At 45.2% G+C, this 11888-nt stretch overlaps 8 protein-coding genes across 8 annotated transcripts in view; all 8 read left to right on the top strand.

Annotated features, from left to right (window-relative positions):
- The window catches only part of TEOVI_000238200 (acidocalcisomal pyrophosphatase), a gene marked incomplete at both ends in the record, with an annotated part of 1050 nt that extends 1044 nt beyond the window's left edge, over positions 1-6 (top strand). Inside the window, one exon of the mRNA XM_067225465.1 lies at positions 3-6. Within this exon, the coding sequence (XP_067081566.1) occupies positions 3-6 (4 nt within the window). The remainder of the gene's footprint in view (positions 1-2) is intronic.
- An 11-nt stretch (positions 7-17) lies between these two features.
- Positions 18-302, top strand: TEOVI_000238100 (Inorganic pyrophosphatase, putative; the record flags this gene model as incomplete). The annotated part of the gene is made up of 1 exon (XM_067225464.1): positions 18-302. One exon carries the CDS (start codon positions 18-20, stop codon positions 300-302), a length of 285 nt encoding a protein of 94 aa, XP_067081565.1.
- An 827-nt stretch (positions 303-1129) lies between these two features.
- Positions 1130-1615, top strand: TEOVI_000238000 (Enriched in surface-labeled proteome protein 7; the record flags this gene model as incomplete). The annotated part of the gene is made up of 1 exon (XM_067225463.1): positions 1130-1615. One exon carries the CDS (start codon positions 1130-1132, stop codon positions 1613-1615), a length of 486 nt encoding a protein of 161 aa, XP_067081564.1.
- A 943-nt stretch (positions 1616-2558) lies between these two features.
- On the top strand, positions 2559-2783 carry TEOVI_000237900 (uncharacterized protein; the record flags this gene model as incomplete). The annotated part of the gene is made up of 1 exon (XM_067225462.1): positions 2559-2783. One exon carries the CDS (start codon positions 2559-2561, stop codon positions 2781-2783), a length of 225 nt encoding a protein of 74 aa, XP_067081563.1.
- Positions 2784-3113: 330 nt separating this feature from the next.
- TEOVI_000237800 (pterin-4-alpha-carbinolamine dehydratase, putative) lies at positions 3114-3455 on the top strand (the record flags this gene model as incomplete). Its single annotated transcript, XM_067225461.1, has 1 exon — positions 3114-3455. One exon carries the CDS (start codon positions 3114-3116, stop codon positions 3453-3455), a length of 342 nt encoding a protein of 113 aa, XP_067081562.1.
- A 346-nt stretch (positions 3456-3801) lies between these two features.
- Positions 3802-5073, top strand: TEOVI_000237700 (Rad51, putative; the record flags this gene model as incomplete). The annotated part of the gene is made up of 1 exon (XM_067225460.1): positions 3802-5073. One exon carries the CDS (start codon positions 3802-3804, stop codon positions 5071-5073), a length of 1272 nt encoding a protein of 423 aa, XP_067081561.1.
- A 462-nt stretch (positions 5074-5535) lies between these two features.
- TEOVI_000237600 (proteasome alpha 7 subunit, putative) lies at positions 5536-6279 on the top strand (the record flags this gene model as incomplete). Its single annotated transcript, XM_067225459.1, has 1 exon — positions 5536-6279. One exon carries the CDS (start codon positions 5536-5538, stop codon positions 6277-6279), a length of 744 nt encoding a protein of 247 aa, XP_067081560.1.
- Positions 6280-8161: 1882 nt separating this feature from the next.
- Positions 8162-10237, top strand: TEOVI_000237500 (protein kinase, putative; the record flags this gene model as incomplete). The annotated part of the gene is made up of 1 exon (XM_067225458.1): positions 8162-10237. One exon carries the CDS (start codon positions 8162-8164, stop codon positions 10235-10237), a length of 2076 nt encoding a protein of 691 aa, XP_067081559.1.
- Between the last annotated feature and the right edge of the window lie 1651 nt (positions 10238-11888).

Genomic DNA, 11888 nt, shown 5'->3' with positions numbered 1-11888 from the left:
TGCTAGGTGTGCTTGGAATGATTGACGAGGGCAAGATGGATTGGAAAGTTGTTTGCATATCCCACAACGATCCTATATGTCGTTTCATGAAAGACATCCATGACGTACCGAAGTTCCTTCCTGGATGTCTTGATGCCATCCGTGAGTGGTTCCGTGTGTACAAGATTTGTCAGGGTGGTGAAGCGAGCCATTTTGCTTTCGATGGTGAATTCAAGGACAAGGAATACGCAATGAAGGTGATTGATGAGGCTCACAACATGTGGCATAACTTGCGCAAGGTGAACAAGAGGGGAGAACTGTGAGGGGTTGAGGCACCATTAAGAAAAGTGTTTTTCTTTATGGTTGCTAATAAAGTGCTTTCGACCGTTAAACAATATTATTATTACTATTATTTTTGAGTGGTGCTATTTTTTTTTTATCTTTTGTTTGCTGTACTGGTTCCGTTTGTTGTATTTTTTTTTCTTCAGTTTCGTTTTTAAACTATCAAATGTGTCGCTTCTGGCTCATTCGTTTTCCCACATTTAATTTTCCTACTGGTCATTGTGGGGATAGTGATTAGCTTTTTTTTAGTTGGTGTTGTTACTCGACCCTTTTGTCGCTGTTCATTCTCTTTTTCATTATTATGTTTCGCCGGAGGGCTCTTATCGTTTGATATTTGTAGTAAATGTTTGTAATGGCACGAGGTTGTATTCGGGGTGGCGTTGTGGCTTATCTTTCAACATCACCTGCCTTTTTTTTTCGAGATGGGTCAGTTTCGACTTGTGGCAGGTATTTCGTGTGAGTTGTCGTCCATTCTTATTATTTTTTTTTTGCTTTTAGTACGTGGGTATGAGCTTCTCTTCCAGGGAGAAGTAACGGAAAATTTAGGGAATTGCAACAGAAATGGTGAAGAGGATGTTGTGTGTGTTATTTGTCCGTTGGTCATAGTCCTTGACTGAGTGTACCGTGTTTTGCCCTTTTCTGCTTATTCAGTCATTTTTTCACTCCTCTTTGGTGCGCTCCCCTCTTTTTCATATGTGTACAATGGGGTGTGTAGCATGTTGAAAGTGGGCAGAAGTTGAGATTTGGATAACAGATACGATACACAAAGTTTGAAGAATTGGGAATTTTTACTGAGGGGCTGGACAAGATGGCGCTGTGGTTGAGAGTCGTCTTCACAATTGTTGTTGCTCTGCTCGGTGCTGCGGTGCCAGTCACATCGCTCGTAGTCCACCGACCTCTCTACCTCGCAAAGCGAAACATGTTGTCCACCGTTCCTGACTATGGTACCACGCCTCTGACGGGGAGGAATAATCATGGGAAAGTTATTCTGGTAGAAATGGGTGCGCTTTGCAACGGAGATAAAGTGGATCCTCACTGGGTTGATGCGGTACTCCTGACTCATGGTGGTCAGTGCTCACACGGTACACAAGCCGTGAGGGCCCAATCTGCGGGCGCCGTTGGTTTGCTTGTGGCGAACGACGGTGTTGGTTCTGCAGATGAAGCAGAGGTGGATATTCCTGTTGAGCGCATAACAACGAAGGACTACGATGCCATTACAAACGCTGTGAAAAACGATGTCCTGGTGGAGGTTACGCTTGGTACGCCGTTGGATGTGCTTCGGTATATCGTTTGACGGGGGGGGGGAACATCGTGTGGTGTGGGTACTTGCGTGCGCGTTCCTTCTTCATCGACAGCAAATGTTTGAACTGGGTGGTGGTTCATTCGCTACATGTGTAATTAATCGACGGAGGAACCCCACGTGAGCCAACTAGGCCTCTTTTCGCGTGCTATTTATTTGGATAGATTTCTTTCTTAGTGGTGTCCTCGTCGCGTTGATTGCTTACATTTCTCAGGCGTTGCATCGCACCTTGCATCACTGTTGTGGACCGAGCCGTTTCGAGCTTTCAGTTCTTTTGCATGCGGTGAAAAGTGCGAGAGCCGCACGTATGGGCGAGGGGTTTCGGAGTAAACAGGACGGTGGATGCTGGGATTTGGAGAAATGGGCGTACCGCTGATGCAGGGAGCGGAAAAGGTGTGTGCTATGCAGCCTCATGGTTATGTAGAAAGGTGTCTGTAAGTGGGACGCAGCCCCTATCGGTAAACGTAGGCTTTAGTGTGAAGGAAGCAAGTTGGTAAGTGACAAGAATTTTGCTTGGAAAAGAGAAGAAAGAAAGAGAGGGGAAGGGTAACATGATCACCCATATTAATGATAATATCTCTGGAGTGCCAACTTGCTGATCCAAAAACCACAAACTAAGTGAACACACTGCTACACGTCACTTGTTGCCGTAAGAAGGACGGGTCGCTTTCTGCGTTGTGTGTACGATTCGCCGTACCTCCCCTTTATTCATAACTCTATTCCACTGTTGATTCTTTACCCCACTGAATAAAGTACAAGAAAAAAACTGTAAACATTGCAGCGCGTGCGGGAAAATCGAAAAGAAAAAACAAAGAAAACGAAAAAGGTAGCGGAAGCTCATTTGCACTTGCTACACCGTACAGAGGGAGCACGTACATCATTACATCAACGGCGTTTGGACATTGCCTGGAATCTCCTTGTTTCAGTTTGACTTGGGATGCATGTGGAACCCAGAGAAACCGGTGCGGCCGTGCGGGCGCTCGCGGACCACTTGGAGAATGAAATGGAACTCCTGGAGGTTGAGATGAATCGACTGCAGGATACTTTGCGACAGATGGTGGAGGACGAGAAGGAGCTTCTAGCGCTAAAGCAGCTCATAGAAGGAGATTCACCCATTCTCTGTAGTTCAGACACTCGTGTGAGTAAAGGCAGACGGCGATGAGCGGGGGAGGGACAAATGTGCTGGTGGAATGCCGCTCAACAGCTACCTTCCTTCCTGTTTCACTCCAACAATGTCTAAAGGGAACTAGTGTACAAATGTGCGTATAATTCCACACTGACATGAGCCGAGCTCCCTTTCCACCCTAACCCCCCCCCACACACACACACAAACACACACTTCTGCTTACCTCTTACTTTTGATCGTTCCTTCTGCTTTCATTACTTTCTCTCCGGTTGCCCTCTGGCAAATCATGACTCTTGACTACGGTTTTCTCCATTCTTTTTTTTATTGTTAACGATGTTTTCTTCAATCAGTCCGGTTGTTGAGACAATGCGGCGGTGTGTTTATTATTGCATGCGTCCACAACCACTTTCCTTTCCTGCCATATCACGTGCACTGTTAAAACTGCCCGAGTGGAGGGTAGACGGAAACAACAGCGGTATTATCCACCGGGAGTTTACTTTCAAGGATTTTTCGGACGCCATTAAGTTTATGAACGCGGTGGCTGTTGAGTGTGAGGCCGCAGGGCACCATCCTACCTGGGAAAATAAGTACAACAAGGTTTCCGTCCGGCTTACAACACACGATGCAGGGAATAGGGTGACGCAGAAGGATATAGACCTGGCTCTGAAAATGAACGAGGCCTTCGAGCGAACTTTGACGAACAACTGAATAGAAGGCAATGATAGCGATCGTGAGTATTTTTCTTTTTTTTTTTTTGTCCTTGCAGTACAGCACCGATGCACTTCACCAAGGAGGCGACAGGTTAGACCACACAATTTGAAACGTTTCGTTTTTTAACCTTTAACTCGGTTATTGCAGTACCTCTCTACGTTAATAATATCGAAAAAAACGGGAATGCATGGTGGGGGTGAGCTATAATAGAGTGGAAGCTGCAATCGCCTATAAGTCGCGGAAAAATGAAACGAAGGCGGCTCGCGCTTGCATGTTTGCGTAACTTACCTTATTGTTTTACCTCACTTTAATTTGTATAGAAGTGGGAGGGTAGTGTTAATGGATGGATGCACTCTGGCCAGTGGCACATGACTATGCAAACAGCAACTCTGATGATGATGATGATGAGGGGGATGACTTCGTCAACTTGGCACAGAAGCCTGTAGTAGATCTTAGTGATTCTGATGAACTTACCACACAAGAAGCAGATCCACTCCAAATGGAGCGTGTTCAAGTTATGCTGAAGAAGTTGGAGGGCCTTCCAGGTTATGGGAACGGCACGCGTCTTGAAAACGTGCTACTGCAACCCCCTTGCGATGTTTCACAGATGCTAGACGCCTCGCTGGATGATGTGGAGCTTCTCTACAGACACATAAGCCACACCATCGTTAACTCTCCCGATTCCACGCTTCTTCCCATTTCCGTTGAAGACCAACTCTCCTCCAGTTGTTTTGGGGTGATATCCACTGGCCATAAGTGTCTAGATGATGTGCTTGCTGGCGGCGTGAAGTGTGGCTTAGTCACGGAGATTACCGGGGCAAGTGGCACGGGTAAGACAGCCCTGGCGCTCAATCTCGCTGGGCGTGCGGCAACTCTGGCAAGAGAAGGCAGGGGTAATGGAAAGTATCATACACTTTGGATCAGCAGCAATCAGCATCCATTTTCAACCAGAGCCACCGCCGGTTACCTACGGTCTACACTTGGTACATATAGAGGTGACAACAATGGAAGCAATGCTGCTGAACCCGACAGGTTTGGCGGAGATGCAGAAACTGCGCTACAACAGTTGGCAATAGTAACAATCCCAACGCTCGGGCAGCTTCTGGAGCATATGCCTGTTCTCCGTGAGAATATTATGCTGAATGACGGCGTACGCCTCGTGGTGGTGGATGATTTTAGCGCCATGGTACGTCGGACCTTTACTGGTATGGATGGGGAGGTAATTGAACGGCACAACGCCGTTGCAGCGCTTATGAACGCAATGAAGAGCGTTGCGCAGGACCTTCGCGTGGCTGTTGTGATAATTACGCAATCGGAAGTGGATCTTGGTCACGCTTTCTTGTACGCAGTAAACACTCGCTTGCGTTTGTCGAGATGCTTGCTGCAACCAAATGACGCAGCAGCAGATGTGGCAGGTAATGTACGCTTGGCTCACCTGCTGGAACTAGTGAAGAGTTGCATGGCTTCGGACTGCAAATTTGAGTGCAAATTTGAGGGGTTTTATTTAGGTTCTGTACACCTCTTAACAGAGGGGGCAGTGGCACTGAGGGATGTTGATTTTTACGGTGTGGACCCATTCGGTTACGCTGTGGTGCCAACATTTGTTCACTGCTAGTTTACTGCTGGCCGCAAACGTGCGTCCGTTCCACTTGTCCGCAACGGCCTCAATCATAACTATCAGCGCAGAGTCCTATCACACTTACAAGAGGGGAAAGGGAGAAAAAGATAGTAAGGATAGGACTTATTATGAATGTTTGTGTTGACTCGCGGTATTCTCCCCTTATCTTTCGATTGGTCCGTACTCATTGGTATTTCTTTGGACGTCTGAACATGTGCGTATGACCTCTCTGCATATCGCTTTCAGTTTTTTGATTCTCCTCTCACTTTAAATTAAAATTGCATTCTCCCATTTGCACTCTATGCGGTTTGAAGGAAGTTGGAGGAAACATTAACTAAGGTTTACCGGTTGTAACAAAAGGAAGTTCTCAAGGAAAGGAAAGGAAGGAAGGCGGCTGCAGGCCTATTTGTTAATTACTTGCACGTACGTACATACGTATACACACTTATCCGAAATAGTATGAGCTACGATCGCGCAATTACTGTGTTTAGTCCCGATGGACATTTGTTCCAGGTTGAGTATGCGCAAGAGGCCGTTCGCAAGGGTCTCTGTGCAGTTGGTGTGAAAGGGAAGGACAGCATTATCTTTGCTGTGGAGAAAAAATCAGTGCAAAAACTGCAGGACAGCCGTACGACACGCAAAATATACAAACTTGACGAGCATATTTATCTCGCTTCCGCAGGTCTCTCTGCCGACGCCCGTGTGGTTGTGAATCACGCACAACTGGAATGTCAACGCTTCCGCTTGAGCTACGAAGACGCCATTGACGTTGACCTGCTCGTGCGGTACGTGGCAAGGGTACAGCAACGTTCTACGCAATCAAGCGGCAGCAGACCGTACGGTGTTTCAACCATCATTGGTGGCTTTAATGAAAATGGGCAGCCGCAGTTGTGGAAGACGGAGCCGTCTGGAACGAGTTCAGCGTGGAATGCAGCAGCAATCGGCCGAAATGACAAGGTTGTGCTCGAATTTATGGAAAAAAACTATCAGGATGGCATGACGCGGGATCGTTGCGTGCACTTTGCAATTAAGGCGCTTCTTGAGGCTGTTGAAAGTGGGTCGAAAAACATTGAACTCCTGGTGCTGGAGCGCGGTAAGGCGGCTTACATGAGCGACACCGAATTGCACAGGTTCGTCGTTGAGGTAGAAAAAGAGCGCGAGGAGGAGGCCGCAAGGAGAAGGCGCCTTGCCGAAGAGGATTGAGGCGCGTGCACCTGTGGGAAAAAGAATGTGGACAGAATTTGGTGAGGAGGAAAACAAACAAAGGAAGAAAAAAAAATTTTTAAAGGTGGGGGAAGGCAAAGAACCGCGGAAGAAGGAGGAGAAGGGTGGAATGGGAAGTAAAGAGCGAAGAAGAGGCCTGATATGAGGTAGAGGAGCATTGGTAGAAGAGGGAGGCGAGAAGGGAGATCGCAAAAAAAAAAAACAGCGTGGATTGATCACCCAATGGCCATGTGTGTGACACAACAGGAAAGTGACGCTGGTCATACACCTCTATAATCCTCTTTCATTTTCTGCGTGGGAGGAGAAGAAGGGGGCGACGCGTGCCATTTTTACAGTATCTTACCTACTGTGCCCGTTAGCCCGTAAATGCGATGTGTTCAGCTCGCCTCAAAGTGTTTTGCTCTCAACTGCTCAGCTCACCTGCACAACCCTTCTTCCCTGTTCCCACATTTGATTTTACACGTTCGGTGGCTCTGCTGAATTTGCCTGTTTCTTTTCGTGTACCTCTTTCATTGACCTTTTTCTCTCCTTGACTGGTTGTTCTGCTGCTTCATTATATTTTTTTTTCTCCCTCTCTTCTATTCATTTGGGTGTCCCTAGTTTCTAAGAATAGGCCGGTGTTGTAACATCGAAGATGCGAGAGAACCGTATTTTCCTGTTGAGGCAGAACCATAACGCTTGTTAAATTTTGAATGTTCGCTGACTGTTGTGATGGAGTTAGTGAGACCTCTCATCATGCATACATACCCGTATATTTACATATATCGGCGTGTGTGTGTGTGTGTGTGTGTGTGTGTGTGTACATGTCTCCTTTTACATGCTCTTACGGGGGCGCCCCTCATATTCATGCGGTTAAGTGTCTGGACTCTGCCATTATTACTGCCACTGTTTTCACAACTAACCGAGTAACTAAAACTGCTCAACACTCTACTTTCCTTTATGCCTCTTTTTTTGTTTTTTTTTTCTTTCTTCCCTTTCCTTTCCTTTCATTGCCTTCTCTCTACCTCTTGACATCAATATCTTTTTATAAGCGCACACGCATAGGCGCAACTGCTTTGTCAAGTGGTTGCCTCTTTCATTCGCCGCCTACTGCAAACCTGTCGGTAGCTGAAGCAGAAATAATTACAATATACATTTTTCTGTTATTGATACTGCTACTGTTGGCATAATAATCCGATTTAGCGAGCTTTCATTAGTGTTTTCATTGTTTTGGCCACCACGACACCGGAGGCTGGAAGAGTAAAGGCGGTGTACTGACTTGAACACACGAAGGCTTAAGCAGTGGGAAGTTTATTTGGCGACTAGAACCGACATCGAGAATACGAAAAAAAAAAAAGAAATAATAATAATAGACGAACAAACAAACAAACAAACAAACAACAACATATAGGTGAGTAAAGGGAAGTGCGTCAGCGTAAAAAGGGGGAAAACGTATCATCACATAGTTAAGGGAAAGAAAAGGGAATACCTTCAGTTCTAAATACTTAATTGTAATTACACAAAAAACTTATATACATTCTTTTATCTGGTAAGGGAATCGAAGAAAAAACGAAAAGGGTGTGTGTGGGTACGAAAAAAAAAATAAGGGAGGGAAGAAAGTTATATCCCGACTCCTCGCGGGGGTACATATATATATAATTATATAATTATTTATTTGATTATTTGTATCTCTAAGGACACTTACACGCCCGCATTTTGCAGTACAGCGGCGGCGCCAAGACCATTACGCGCGTTTACAACTCAAAGAAGAGAGGAAACGTGCTATATATATATATATATATATATATATTGATAACTTTAGGACGCAAAGAAGGACGCAGCAATCAAAAAAAAAAAAAGGAATACGCACTGTCTGGGTATAATGACTCAGGAGGAATGCACGGAGCAGCTCCCCCACTTTTTGTCGATGGCGACACCGAAACAAAGAAGTAATGCCAGCCTGGACAGAGGCCGCGGTTTTTCGTCTCATATGGTTAAAGGGGCCGACAATGGGTGTAGTGACTCGTACAATAAGGAGATCACTAGAAATGAATCTTGTCTCTCTGAAATTTGGCAAGCGAAAAATAAAGGGCAGGATTTACGATGCCCCTCCCGTCTCCCTGATGGGGAGTGTGAAGGTGCCACGGATCCCGAAATAATATCATTGGTTAGTTTCGCTAGTCGAAAGACAGCCGGATCCAGGTCATGCCGTGGTGGGGCGCTATGTGGAGTTTGTCCCATACAGGTACTTCCAAATGCAACAAATGCGTCCTGCACTTCTTCACTCAATAGCAGTTGTAGCCTTGCACGGCAGCGGTCGGCACGCATTACGGGTGAACTTCGAGTGGATAAGAGAGATGACGGCGGGAAGTTTATAAACAATTACCAGGTGCTCAAAGAAATCGGAAGGGGATCGTTCGGTAAGGTGAAGTTGGGGTACAACACCCAGACCGATACGCTTGTGGCTATTAAGCAAGTGTGTCGACCCGTGGCAAAGACGCGGTTCGGCCTGCAAACGGCAGCGCAGGAGAGATTTAGTGCCTTGCAGCGGGAAATTGCGCTCATGAAGAAGCTGAAGCACAAACATATCGTTCCACTGTACGAGGTTATTGACGATCCCAGTGCTAGAAAAATTTACCTTGTAATGAAATACATCGACGGCGGACCTATCGGCCGCATTAGGTGTAGTCCCACTGGCGATCCCGAGGAGGAGGTCTGCACACCTATTCCTCCTGGACAACTCGCGAAGTACGCTCGGCAGATTTTTTCTGGATTAGACTATCTGCACAAAAACAAAATAGCGCATCGAGATATCAAACCGGAAAATATACTCGTTAGTAAAGAAGGAAGAGCGTATTTGGCGGACTTTGGCGTGGCTGAGGTTTTTGACGTAAGCGCACGGGAGAGGGTAGAACAAATAATGCAAGAAAGCTTAGCAGCCAGTAGAGCCAACGCCTCATGTGGACCAGGGATGCCTATACAGGGCACAAAGGGGACAATATTGTTTATTGCCCCTGAGATCTGGAAAGGCGATAGGTCGTATGCAAAACCAGTTGATGTATGGGCAATGGGTGTCACATTGTACATTCTTCTTACCGGAAGACTTCCCTTCTCTAATATAGACGATATTCTGGACTCCAACCTTCCTGTGATACCAACTGAGTATGGGGAAGACTGGGAAAATTTGCTTCGTAGGATGCTTGATCGCGACCCCAAGAACCGCATAACCGCATGCCATGCTGTCGAAGCATTTAAGGCAATGATCCACAAAAATAAGAGTTCTGGTGACGCGTGTGACGACACCTTGGTTTGCGTTACGGAGAAGGATATAGAGGAAGCCTTGACATTAACCGAACCCGAAAAAGATGCTGAAGATGTTTCGTGGTTGTTAAGGGAACGCAGCGGCGATAATTCGGTTGCAATTTCGCTTCCCATGAGTCCTAGGTGGATTGACAATCCCTTCGACGCCTCGCTAAAACTCAATGCAACCACAAAAAGTGGTGATGTCGAACCCCTCTCAGGTTCGAATTGGGGAGGTACCGTTATGAAACCAGTAAGACGGCTGAGCCGGCGTTCGACGCGTGTTGTTTCTCCCGGTGGAAGCCCTTTGGAATGTCATGACATGCCTTTTTGTGAAAAAGTTGAATTACCTCCCATCGAACCACGGGGAAATCAAACAAATGTCTCGCCGTCGGTGGCGACCACCCCAAGGGATGTGCACAACAGGGAGTTTGACGGTGGCAGTGGTACGTTGCCAAATCAGGAGGTTCTCACGAGCAACTGTGCTATAAAGAGGAATTCCGCCCCACAATTAGGAGTGCACTCCTTATCAAAGCAAAGATGTGCGAAAGGTAAAAAAGAGGAAGCGGGTTGTTTGCCGGGATTATGTGGCTCATTATTCCCTCGTACTCCAGAGAAACGGGATGGAGAGACGCCTTGTAAAGGAGACGAGGAGTGAGTTATTTAATGGGAAGTTGGGTTGGTAGATAGTTGGAAGAAAAGCGTTGGGTTTCAGCAAGTGTGGTTTGACCGCTTTCGGGCCTTTCAATAAATCGTAGTCTTCCTCTGCTCTTTTCTTTTATTGTTCCCCTCCCATTTTCTTTTTGTTCCTTTTACCTCCCTGGTCATAATGCTACTATTACTACTACCTTTAAAGAATGGAATGCGAGCACTCATTTTTTTCTTTTATTTTTCCATCACGTACCCCGTATAAACGCATGTGAAACTTACAACGGTGGCGAACGCGAGAGATCGTCGAAAAGGAAAATGGAGTTTAGAATGCAGAGCCGTGGGAAAAAAAAATGGGCGAAAAAAAAAAAAGAAGAACTGTGTGTGCATCGTGTAGGCGATATTTTGTTGTCCTTTCTTTTTCTTTTCAGTGCCGTAGTTGAGCGGACGGGAGTGTGGTTGAAACCCCATTAATTTCCCGCTTTCTTTTTTTTTTTTTGCCTTGTTATTGTAATTTGTAAATTAGCCCTTGTGGTATGCCTCGGTGCGCTGTTGTAGGTGCGAATGCATGACGGTTGGTTCTGTTTACAGTATTGATGTTGTTGCTTTCTTGTTTTCTTTTTTTTTCCTTCTTATTCCTCCTCCATTCCTCCCTCACATTTACCTGTTCTTTTTTTTTTGTTATCGCCAACGTTAGAGGAACGAAGAGAGGGTGAAAAAAAAAAAAGAAAGAAAACAAGAAAGGGGATTGAAAGACCAAGTGAAAGGGTACTGTTGTGGTATGGCTTTCTCTTTCTTGTTTCCTTTTTTTTTCTTTTTTTTTTTTGGGGGGGTGGGTGGGCGTGCGTTCCTCCAACTCTCCTGAGTGAATTTCTTTTGTTTCTTTTTTTCCCTCCCTTCCCTTTTCCCTTTTTTCCCTTTTTCCTTTGCAGTGCGGTGGGTTTCCTCCTTCTTCTTTTCATTTTGTCATTTATTGTATCTCCACTTGTAGTTTCTTTTTTTTTTTTCCTCTCTCATTCTCCTCCTTCCTTTCCTCTTATTTAATCTGTTTGATGTAACGAACGCCTTCTGTGCTTGGGGCTGAAGGCTTTTTTTTTTGCTCTTTTTTTTTTTGTATTTTTGTTCTTGTGATTTACGCTATACAAACATATATATATATATATATATATACTGAATCATATAGCTGCTAACATTTTTTTTTTTCGTATGCTTGCGTTTTTCGTGATGATGCTCCCCTCAATCATCTTCTCTTTTGTTTTTTTTTTCTGTTTCTGTTTTTTTTTTAATGTTTCTTCTCCCCCACAAACACCACCACCACCACCACTACTGCTACTGCTGCAGTTTATGTAAAAAAAAAAAAGAAAGAAAAGATAAAAGACGTTTTCAAAGAAATAAGTAAAGGAAAATGGGAAAAGAGAGTTTGTATGGAAGAATGGAAGGTTTCGTACATGAGTGCCGCCGCCTTTTTGGAGTAGTGCTCATTTGTATTTTTTTATTTTTTTCCCCTCCCCCCTCCCGCCTCTTCCTTTTCTTTTCTTTTCTTTTTTTTTTTTTGCTTTGGTGGATTTTTTTTTAGTTTTTTATTTCATGAAGATGTGCGCGTTGATGGTAGCGTGGCATATACATTTAAATTAAAATATATATACATATATGTGTATATA

Source organism: Trypanosoma equiperdum, assembly GCF_001457755.1.
Source record: "Trypanosoma equiperdum strain OVI genome assembly, contig: ctg_549, whole genome shotgun sequence".
Lineage (NCBI taxonomy): Eukaryota > Euglenozoa > Kinetoplastea > Trypanosomatida > Trypanosomatidae > Trypanosoma > Trypanosoma equiperdum.
Note: the sequence above shows the minus strand (reverse complement) of the source record. Positions and strands in the feature narration are given on the sequence as shown.